Source organism: Corvus brachyrhynchos, unplaced genomic scaffold (assembly GCF_000691975.1).
Source record: "Corvus brachyrhynchos isolate BGI_N302 unplaced genomic scaffold, ASM69197v1 scaffold80, whole genome shotgun sequence".
NCBI classification, from domain to species: domain Eukaryota; kingdom Metazoa; phylum Chordata; class Aves; order Passeriformes; family Corvidae; genus Corvus; species Corvus brachyrhynchos.
In genome coordinates this window covers 11780905-11793160 of record NW_008236769.1, presented here as the reverse complement: position 1 = coordinate 11793160, position 12256 = coordinate 11780905, and the positions used below count along the sequence as shown (strand labels likewise).

The 12256-nt window shown below is 37.4% G+C and overlaps 1 protein-coding gene across 1 annotated transcript in view; it reads right to left on the bottom strand.

Annotated features, from left to right (window-relative positions):
• Positions 1–887: 887 nt before the first annotated feature.
• Positions 888–12256, bottom strand: part of POLN (DNA polymerase nu) — a 103225-nt gene continuing 91856 nt past the window's right edge. Inside the window, exons 25-26 of the mRNA XM_008645092.2 lie at positions 5291–5352; positions 888–2446 (exon numbers count right to left, since the gene is read on the bottom strand). Of these exons, the coding sequence (XP_008643314.2) occupies positions 2378–2446; positions 5291–5352 (131 nt within the window). The 3' untranslated portion in view covers positions 888–2377. The remainder of the gene's footprint in view (positions 2447–5290; positions 5353–12256) is intronic.

The following is a 12256-nucleotide window of genomic DNA, read 5'->3' as shown; positions in this document are numbered from 1 at the left end:
AGTCATCAAACACTGAATATTTTCACCTGTATTTATCTGGGAGGAAATCTGTGGTCAGGACTGGCCTTGCTTCCCTATAATGGCTCTTTAGATTCAGACCTCAACTAAGGTTTGGAAAAACTGCACTGCCCAGATTTTACGATTATACATGGATCAGCACACAAGTGTGGTAAAACTGGTGCCTTGTCCAGAGGACCTCATTGGGAAATGAATTGCAAACACTACTCTTTCTCAAGTGTAGAAAGCTTCTCAGTTTCTTTACTGGAGAATCTGGAGAACTGGAATGAAATCCCAAGTTCATAGTGTGTATCCTGCAAGTTGGGAGGACACAAACTTCACCCAGTCTAGAGACTTGGTCAGCAACAATCCTCCAAAATGATGCCAGTTTGCCTTTTGCCCTCATACTAGTGTACACAGAATGACATCTTGGACACGTGTGATAAAGTGGTGCGTTATTGCTTGGCCCTCTTCCTTTTGTTAGCTGACTCTTCGGGAATTTAAAACCATGAAGAAACTGTGACACAAGGAGAATAAAATATTAACTTTGCCTGCTTGTATGACAACCTACACAAAGTGCACATGTCTGGGGAACTGTGACTGACAGTCTTTTGTGAAGGGTTGTGTTTGAAAATTTGTTCTTTATGGTGACCTCTGCATATCTGTAGCTTCATATTTGAACAGATGTCAATTCACACAAGTGGATTGAGGCTCTTGTTTTTCTTAAGCATGTTTTTGGGTTTTGTTAGGCTGAAGGGTATTGCTAGTGCTGTTTGGGGCTTGAAAAAATACACCATCTATCTCATCATAAAGTATGCATCCTAAGAAAAATGCACAAGGTGAAAATCAGCTGTGAATGTACAAAAAAAATGGTGATTTCCTCCATACAGTAGCCTTAGAGAAACAGGTTTTAATTAGTAGAGACCTCCCAAAACCAGTAGATCTTCAAGAGGAGTGAAAGAGATGAGACAGTAGAACATTTCACACTTACTCAATGCCAATGCAAACACAGAGGGCTTGAAAATAGCAAAAAGCAGAAGAAAACTTGTGCAACCTCTTCTCTGCTGGAGAGGTGAGATCAGGGCCCCTGCTCACAGGACCTGGCACGGGGTCACAGCCATGCAGGCTGGACCCCCCGACCAAAGCACTGACTCCAATTATTATGCAGAAGGTTCGGACTTTGCTTACATGATCAATGCCAATTTTATAAGAATCAATTTTTAGAAACTACTGACTCACGTCAGCTGACAGGTTATGTATGATGAATAAGCAACATAAGAAAACAATATTTAATAGTTTAATGGCTTCAAGTGCAAAGTAAAATTATTTAATTATGCAAATTAAAAATGCTGCAAAGTCTTTATAACCATACAGTTCTAGAATTTAAATTGTATTACTGTGATCATTTGGTGTCTAATGCTGAAACATATTGAACAACTCTTAAAAGTTTTGTGCTTGACTGCAACTGAATAATTAGTAGACTTTGAGGACAATTTCATATTCCACAAGCACAGAGACAGAATTTGTGAAACAGTAATGTTATGAAACAAATCTCATTTGAAGAATAAACTCCACAGAAAAACAAGTTATTAATAAAAAATCCAAACATTGAAGTAAAAGCCTGAATCCTAAGAAGTATAAGGCTGAGTCCTAAAATTTATCTAAACAGTATCTAGCATTACATCGGTAATAAAAGTAGTAGATTAGGCAAAACTGTAATATTTCCTCAAAAGTATGCTAAGGCTACTGTGCAAATTCAGTTTGAAATTAAATGAATTGACAACAATCTCCTTATTTTTAATACATTTAGGCTTCTAGTTTTGTTTACCTGTCTTGTCCCAAAATTCTAGATAAAAAATAGGTTCATTAACTCCTTTTCTAAGTCTGAGGAATGGAACATTTAATATGTGATGAACACCAAGCAGCAATGTTCTACTCACAAAATACAAAATAAGCTGAGCACAACAGTTAAGCATCTGATCCAGTTCCAATACTGCCAGCTTATAAGTGTTTTTACACAAGCACTTCACAAAATACTTAACATTAAAGTCTAAACATCTGTGTAACTCAAATAAATTTGTGATGCTCCCAAAGGGTTAATACTGTCTTGTTTCATTTCTTACATGTAGTAATTTAGCTGTGAACAAAAGCAGCTCCCTGCTGGTTACCTTGGCTAAAGGAAACACAATGAACTGGTAAAAACCAGTTTTATCTCACTGCTGTTGCCTAGGGCTACAGACAAAATGAAGTAAAAAAATTCACATGCAGAGTATTAGGTGCTTATGAAAGATCCAGCAGCGCTGTTGCCTAGTGATTCAGTGAGGAATCAGCACAGGCCAATGAGGTGTTTGGGTACTGAATAACATCCCCGATGACTGCTTTACATCTCCTGCAATTCTGTCATACACCCCCATGATTTCCCAGTGGTGAGAATCACTTTCAAGGGAACCTGCCAGAAAAAAAAAAATTAAACAAATAAACACATCACATATAGCAAGATTACTATTTTTGCTTTTCCCTTTGGATGTTGATACTGCTCTAGATTACATGCCTATCCAATACAAAATGTTCTTCCATTTCTATTAATACTCAATTATTGCTACAATTCTGATAAAAATACCTTAACAATTTAAACTAACCTTTAGTTTTCAAATTGCAAATACATGTTACTGAATTGCAAGGAATACACTACAGCAAAATTCATCTTATGCTTTTCAAAAAAGCTGCAAATGATGATTTTGATATTTATCATCAGCAACTTTGTCTGTAATGCGGAAAGATAGTAGGGCTTTTTTACCCCCCACATTTCAAGTTCTGGGGTATTTTTATTGTTGCTTTGGTTTAATTTCAGTTTGTTTTGCAGTTCCTTGTGCTCTTGTACACAGTAGATTTGTTGACATGAAAGCTGCCTCATTAGCATGGACTATATTTTGGAAAAAAAATAAGCTACTTCAAAGATAAAGCATCTTTTACCTCAAAGAAGAAAAAGAGATCTCTCCCCACTAAGACTATATATGTGCTCTACTTTAGTGACATTTTGTCTCCATATTAAAAAATAATATTCATATTAACAGAGCACATAATACATATTTAGCTGAAGTAAGTCTGCTGAAGGAGAGCAGGAACATTTCACAAAAATCTTTTCATCTTCAACATCTCTAATCCTAAAAGACATATTCCTGTATAGAAGGGTAAACAACATGAACAAAAATACAGACTTTTTTATTAAAAGATCACCCTCAATTTCTTCTCTGAGATCAAACTTTGTTTTCTATCTGGCCTCTGTCATTGATCTCTTTTTGATGCTTCAGAGGAAGATGAAGTATTTTCATGATGGATGTAGTCTAACGTGTCATACGAGCAAAAGTATGTCAGGACTCCTACAGTAATTTGCTTAGGAAAAGGAGACCAAACAAGGGTAATGAAATGTGTATCTCCAAATAGTTCTACTGCCTATTCTAATCTTTGAAAGCCCCAGAGAACTACTTATTGTCCAAGAATGTGTTTCTTTTCACCTATTAAAGTGCAGTTGGTGTTTAACAGAGAATTACTGTTCTCATGGGAATGACAAATTGAATCCATTTGTTTAATGCATCAAGATGGATTTGTCAGTGTGTGACAGTAAAACACCTTAGACAGAGGTGAGTAAGATGGTATGTCCCATTTGTCCACAGGACATTGAAACCTTCTGCCACTTGATGGTTAGTCTGAAATATGTAACACTAAAATTATATTCCAACCATGTAACCATGAACACTCTCAGTAACCACGTAAACATTTCTTAGAAACTTAGTACAGTGTTCATATTTATTGCATGACCATGACTTCCTCAAAGTATGAATCTTGTTACCTCTGAAAAAGACACCAAAAGTCCCTAAAACTATCCAAAAAGGACTATAGTGTTGCTATTCACCTTATATGCCACCAATATGCCATATTTGATTATTTTAATGAACCTTATAGCAGCACGAATGCCAGGTATCTAATACAGTAATTAAAAATATTTAAATGTGATATACCTTGAAAAACACTCTTGCTTCTTTTGGGTTTTTTTCCAAGGAATTTGCAACAACAGAAGCTAGGCAAGTACAGGTGTACAATGTAAGCAACCTACAGAAATGCAGTTTGCAAAGCTTAGGAGTATGAGTGCAAGAAATTTATTATCTCAGTATGTCCAAAAGGTCTCACTGGACCACATTTGGTAAACAGGAATGTAAAATCTTACAAGGCTTAAATGAACAGTGAAGGGGGAAATTCAGTATGGGAAGCAGAAAGATTAATTTAGATCTTGGATACCCTTCATTATCCTTTCTCAATTTTTGAGGGAAGGATGGGCTCCCTAAGGACCTAGAAAAGATCTTCTAACTGCAAGATCTCCAGAGAAAGCCTCACAAAGTAGCTGGAATGCTGCAATAGATAGAGAAGATCTGGAGGAAGAAACACAAGAAAATTATCTAGTACTTTTCTTTTTCAACCGTTTCCATTAGTGCAAGTCTGTATGTTGCAACCATTTCTGAAATAATTAGAATAAAGTTTTTCTGTCTCTGAATCTTTTCGAGTATTACTGCTGATTGAGTGACCTGGCAACACCAAGTACTCCATTTGTCAACTGGAAACCCTTGGGCTGTTGCTCACTTAAGTTTAGGGATTCCCAAGAGCTTTAGTCTTTTACCAAGCAACAAAAGCTGAGCAGTAGGCTACAGTGACAGATACCAGTCTAGTAATGTATATTTTATAATGTAATTCCAGCTAGGTCCAATACATAGATAGCTGTGTAGTTATCTCCTCACTTTTTACAGATGTTGGTCTGGTAGGTGATGACCTCTACTTTTAGCAATGACCAGCAATTTTGTCTGCTTTTGTCTGTGTTAGGCATCCACATAGAAATGTTAAATAAACCCATTTTTAAAGTGAAAATTACTGAAGAAAGATCTTTTGCAATATTTTTTCAGCAGTAACGAACGCCTGGTACATCTAGAAAGCCTACTAACGGGGCGTATTTCTCACTATACCACACCCAACAGAAGTTTGATGGCAATGAATGGAATAGATTTTTAAATTACCATATGCATTGCTATGACAATCTCACTTTCCAAAAGGGAGTGTACTTTCTTTCAGTTATCTTCCTTTAGAAATTTTATAGTAATTTGAAAAAGCAATTACCTGCAAATATGAAAATGAAACAATTGAAGTGAAAAGCAAAATAGTTGTTGCTACATTCCTAATATGATGATGATGACATACAAAGCCAAGTATGCCTGAGAAAGTAATGGAAATTCAGACTTGTCCCTACCTTCAGTGGCACTTCCAAGGCTGTGGTTTGCTGCAGGGACTCCATTGTTCTTTTTACCAATGCTGTAAGGTAAATTCAAAAACCTACAGCTTTATTTTCCATGTTAGAATTGTTATAGATATACTTATATATAAATAAAAAAAAATCACACTTTAATTCTGTTATATAATACCTGCATTTCTGCATTAAAAAACTACCATTTGCAACTTTTTCAGATTATTTTAAAGAATTTTATTTTAAAGATATTTTATCTCTTGTGAACAGTTTAATTTCTTTTTTAAAATTGAATTTTAGGGTAGAATTTGCAGAATTATTTAATTTATATATCCCATATATCAAGAAGTACAGCACTACTACATTTCATATTAAGGTATATAGAGCATGTGTGAGTGCTCAGTTTTCAAGTTCAATACTCGTAACTATTGGTTTGATGACATTTTATACATTTTCATTTTCTTGTGCAGCCATAAAGCTCAATTTTAAAAAATGAAGTGAGAAAATAAACCCACAAGAATCTGAACTTTTAAAAATATTTTACTCTTCAAAGTAAAAAGATCAGAGCCAAATTTTTAAAAAATTCTTCCCTGTGGGAGAGCAGAGCTATCAACACTCTAAACAACTAAACTTCAGTACAATTCACGTAACTTAACAACTCATCATGCCATAACACTATGCTCACTATTGCCATGCAAATGCATCTATAATTATTTCAAATCAATCATTTGGGATCAGATTTGTCATCACTGGTCCTGCCAATTAGTGTTTTGCTTGATAAAGATTGCTGCTGCAACACATACTGTTCTAATAAAAATCAAACAGAGATTCAACGGATCAACAGCTTTTAAAAAAGAAGTAATTTTTGGCTAGTGAAAGTGAAATAGGAATACCAGGTGGCCCCAGAACCTCCACTGCTCTGACAGGATGGATGACTAAATAATGCATGCTGTCATGTGCCTCACAGACCTGAGAAAGAGCAGGGTCTGTGATACGAGGTGGTAACTGCTAGAGCGAAACCCACATGATTACTGAGCAGCTTCCTTTGAAGTTATCCCTCGCTGCACATCACGGTTCTTTGGCAGCTGAGGTTAGAGGCAAAGGAGTGGCAAGAACTTTAAGAAGCTGTGGATGTTGTTGCTCTGGCTGCTGCCAAAACCTTTTCTAATGATGCCAGCAATGAAGAGCAGTCTGTAACGTTTCATGTCACATCACTGACACTGAGGCTGGCTTGATAATAATGATGAGGATAACCAGCTTCTACCTGAACAGTCCTCAGACCATGCTGGCTCACTCAGACTTGTGTGCTAATGAGCTGTCATAAGCTTTTCCATGAAGTCCGAATTATGCAGTAACTCAAAGAATCAGCAGATCAAGTGCCAGAGCTGAGGAAACCAAGATATTTGTTGACACATCTACATACAGCTACACATGTAGACTTGGTTCACGTTCGATTTGAAGTAGTTCATGGTCCAGTGTGGGAGAGAGCAACAATTTTGGAGCGCACAAACAAACATTGCAACCCACAGATTGTGAAAGGAGAAGTGCTGGCCTAAATAATTACTCATTTGTAATCCAGTCCAAGTCAACATGGCTATTAATAGAGGAACGTTGGGCTGCCTCTGTCTTGAGAAGCCCACTCTGAATTTCAACAAGCTGTCAGCTCCAGGAGGTCAGCAATGCAGCAGGTGCTGGGGCACCCCAACCAGGTGGGATGCCTTCAGAAGGCTCAGTGTGTTGCCAGTCAGTCCTGGGTAAACATTTTTTCCAAGCTATGACTGCACAAAACTTTCGAAAGGACAACACCTGATTTCTGCACTTCCCTTGCAGAACCACTCAGCTCTGTATGTTCCACCAGACATTTATGAAGGGCATACTCAACTCTGTACAGCCTAACATTTTTTGTGTTAGAAAAATAAACAGCAATAGAGCATTTGGGCAATGGGAGGAATAGGTCATCTTGACAAAATGAGCTCCAACAGACAGTAAAAGATGGAGCATGAGTCAGCAGCATCAGTTCCTGGGTTGAAAGATGTGAGGGGTATGGCAAAGGGTGCTGCCTGCCTGTGCACTGAGTTAGACCAGTTTTCTCCTAGTTCTCTAGACCTCTGAATTTGACTAGTTCTGTCCCATTTAACTGTTATCCCCAAAAGGGGATTCATGATGGCAGCAATGACTGCAACAGCTTTCTCTGTTGGTTCACACACGTTTTGCTCTAAGGCATCTGGCACCACCAGAATTCTGCTGCATTCTTAAATACTCTTAATTTTAAAATGCACAGATTAATGTGGCCACATCAGTGAACACACCCAATGGTTCCTCATTCACTTTGACAACCATTATTAAAAACCTCTCCATGGGTTTGCCCAATGGTTCCTCATTCACTTTGACAACCATTAAAAACCTCTCCATGGGTTTCCTTCATTTTCTTTTTTCCTTTTTTTTCTGTCAGTTCAGCTCCCTGTTCTATTTCTCATATCACACTGACTTCTTCTCTAACCAGAGTTTAGTGGGTGGCATAGTAAAGCCATTCATTTCAAGCAATCTGAAGTTGTTGTGCCTGCATTTCAACCTTTTGAAACCACTCCTTTGCAAATATCAAGAAAAAGCAGCTGGATTGTCATTCCTGTTCAGTGGTCTGCTAAGACAGTAAACAGTGAAGAAGGAAGCATTTCAACTACGTTACAGTATTTGCACAAAAAAAAATAGGTATAGTGGCTGAATACCTTTAGGCTGGAAATTTAAAGGTCTAGATTTTGGAGAGACAAAACTCTGGAATAGTGGTAGTAATTTTTCATATGAAGATTATAATTAATAAAAGAGACCATATGGCATGGGGGTATGTAATCACAGGAGAGGACCCCTTCAGTCCCATGTACATAATATCTGATTCTCCCTCTACTTTCTCAAATCTCCTTGAAAATTTCCCTCTTTCTCCAGGTTCAGAATAAATAATCAGACATCCACAACTCTATCTTCTTTATCTCATCTACATTTTAGTGTAGTCCCTAAAAAACAGAACCACAGCATTTTAATAGATCTGTCTCTACCACTCTTAATTTTTTGTTTCTTTTCTAAGATTTAGACTGGAAACTTTGGGGATAATGATTATTTCTGCTCAGTCAAGAATCTAGTATATCTGGGGCACATAAATTATTAATTTTAAAACATTCCTTTACAGCCAGCCATATACTGCAATGGCATCTGTAAAATGCTGTTCTCCCAATCTTTGCAACTTAACTCTCAAAACCCATAGTCAGCAATTAGAAGAGTTGTTGATTATAGGCATCTTGAAATGCTTTGTAAGTGCTAAGTATGCGCACTAAAATATTATATATAAAAAATGCTGACAGCAAAGTTAAAAGATTATAGAGGAACTGAAATTTTAACATATGTTTTAACAAATATTAGGTTTTCTTGATACTGACCAGAATAAATATGCTTATTGAAAGTGCTGTGAATAGGAACAAAGAAAAGACACGCATGCCTGCTGTGGAACAAAAGCTTATTTGTCCCTATCGAACTGAAGACATTTTTCAAGTGCACTCACCTATGAAATTATGACTCCAGAAACATGTCAAAGCTGGCCAGATATATGATCTATGGAACAGGGATTTTTGCAAATTGAAAGCTATCTAGAGGCATCTTTAGTTTACGCACCAGTGTTTTTCAAGTTAGAAAAAGGCAGCGCAGAGGACAGAAAATGTCACTAACTTGTGATGACCAGTTCATTCTTTTGTTCTTCTGTTACTGCAGTCCCCTTTTGAACATGTGCACATTTTTATGCAGCTGCCTCAGTACCCAGTAAGCATAAAATTGTAGCAGAAAAAAAAGAAATTTCATGGAACTTGTATGTGAGCCAAAAATGTGTACTGGCAGATGTTTAAAAGAAGTATAAGATACTGTTCTTTAGGTAGCAACTGATCTTAATAGCAAAGTAAATAGGCTTAATTTATCTTGATTTTTTTTTTCTTAGACTGGTCATTTCGGTGTTCTTATACCTGGTAAAATATTAGAAAAATTGTTTCAAACTCTACATTGTACATGTACCAAAAATAAGAACAGATGCAGAAATTCTTCAATTCTATCAATACGGTATAATTATAAATGAGTTCTAAAAAAAAACCTTTAAAAATTACTCTAATGCACTGTGATATTGAACACAACACACTGGAATACATAAATTTCTACAAAAAGATGTTATTTCAAGTACCAAGTATCTTTCATTTAATTATCACTAATGGATGCAATTAAGCAGGCAGAAAGACACGGAAGAATCCACAGTAACTGCCACTGGCAAAGTTCACCTTTCAAACCCACCAGCTATTTATAGAACACACACAGAAGCCAGATTTTACAGATGTAACTACAGGTATCCCTGTACTTTAAAAAAAGAAAAAATTATTCTGCTTTCCTTCACCACAAAGTGTATCCCCCTTCTAGCTGTAATGCATTGAGCATAATCCAAGGGCAACGAGGCACTTCAAACTTAGCATGGAGCGGCAGTGTCAGAAACAGTCCCCACCAAACGAAAAATTGGGTTCTGCCATTCCTAAATACTCTTCCAGAGCCTCTACACAGACTCACAGTCTGATTTGGGGACAGATTGTCTACCTGATTACACAGACTTCAGGACTCAGAGATGCTGAGCCTTCCCAAATCCAAGAACCCAGTTTTTGGCATTCCCATAACATCATCTGCCTTTCTACTTCCTGGGGTGCTGGAAAGCTCAAGATATGAGGAAGCCAGACAGGCAAGCTGGCTAGAAACCAGCGAGATTATTGATGGTAAAGCTGAGAGTCTTCTGCCCAAGCCAAACAAATTTCTGCCAAATGTTTTGATCTGAACTTCCCAAGCACCCTCTAATAGGAAATTAGTATTTTAAAAAGCTCTTTTGCTGTCATGTTCTTGCCCTAAACAGAGAATTGAGGGAAATAATATGCCACATCTTTGATGAAAATTGCACCATTCAGAGTAGTATGTGCTTCATTGTATTTCAAAGTATGTCAAAGCTTGGACAGTCAAAACCTTCTTATAAATAAATGATGTTCTGCCTTGTCCATTGAGAGTGAGCCATATGTGTTCTATAAAACTGCAGATGATGGATTCCTTTTGAAGAAGGTATCCTTCCAAAATGCAGATAAGACCTTGTGATGACCCACCTAATGCAGTATTTTGTGCAGAAGTAGATAAAGAAAAAAAGAACAATTTTTGCTTGCCTCTTGTTTATTAGATTCAAAGGATTCCAAATCATCTGTGCATTATTAGATACACTATACATGGGATTTCTGTATATTTAAAAGTACAGAAAATTCTTATTGGAGCATATGAAGTCCTAAGCAAGACTAAAGAAAGCACCAATATTACAATCCCTTGTGGCAATTTTCAGCTGGGAAGTCCTAGAAGCAAATGGACATTCTAATGTTGTGAAACAATTCAAAAAAGACACTTCCATCATGGAAATGCTGCTGAGAAGGCTTATATCCTGCACTATGATCTAATTAAATATTACTATTTACCTTATGTTCTTCATTTATAAGTCTTAAAAATATTTTAAGTTTTATATCCATTCTACAAACAAGAAAAAGGAGACATATTTGTTGTTGCTTTCCTGAAAAAGTAGATCAGAAGCATGAATGGAATCAGAATGCAAACATGCTGAATAGTAGGCCAGTGCTTCTTGGATCACATTAAATGCTGGTGAATAACACAGCACTGACGTGTAATCCATTAAAACCCTCAAACACTGCTCTTTAGCTTTAAGTCCACGTCTGCCTTTACTGAGCTTTGTGACTGTACAACTGAGATTTCTCTCTGGATCATTAAACTGCAGGCTGGAAACTGCAAGTCAGCAGATTCTCTAATTTAAAGTTTCTGAATGGACAAAAGCTCATTAGATATGCGAAGACAAAGCTGACCGCTAAAGAATATTGGCAAATAAAAGTAAGAACAGTAAGGATTTTAAGAAAGGGTGAAAGAACTTTAGGTAAAGAGATGAAAACCATATTTAGACTTTCAAAGCACTTAAGTGAATTAGGAGCACACATCCTACTGACACTTCCTTGGTTTAACACTCAGATATCTAATCTGTTACCTCAATCAGCAGCTCCTGAAATAATTGGAAAAGATTAGGAGAAAAGAGTGTTCCTATTTAGTTTCATCTGAAAGGAATCTAGGTCAACTGCTCTCAGAATGCTCTGCGATGTGAACCAAAACTGTTCACACCATGGACTGGGACAATAGGGAGATCTGCTTCAGCATGTACTTCCGACTGGAAGTAAGATGCTGGTGCAGATACACCCTTTCTCTGCCTATTCAGATTGTATTAAATCCTCATTAATGACACTGAAGAAGCACCAGCTTTGGACCCTTTTAAGACACCTTAGGTTAGTTCTTCTACCAGTAGCAGAACTATTTGGAAAATAGAGGCAGGGAGGCTGGAAGGAACCTTTGGAGGTTACCTGGTCCAGCCCTGCTGCTCAGAGAGGGCACCCTGAGCTGGTTGCCAAGGACCTTGTCCAGATGGCTTTTTTACATCTCCAAGGATGGAGACTCCACAACCTCTCATGGCAACTTGTGCCAGTGCTCAGTCACCCTCAGGGCAAAACAGTGTTCCCTGATCTTCAGAGAGAACCTTTTGTGTTTCAGTTTGTGCCCATTGCCTCTGGTCCTGTCACTGGGCACCACCACTTCCTCCAGATACATATATACAGTATATATGTATTTTTTATATATATATATATATATATATTCTTTTCCCTGGGCTGAACAGTCCCAGATCTCTCAGCCTGTCTTCATAGAAGAGATGCTCCAGTGTGTTCATCATCCTTGTGACCCTTCATTGCACTCACTCCAGTCTTGTACTGGGGAGCCCAGAAGTAGATGCAGTACTCCAAGTAAGGCCCCCCCAGGGATGAATAAAGAGGAAGGAAATCAATGTCTCAGGTTGGTCTTTTTTGTAAAGAATAAGAC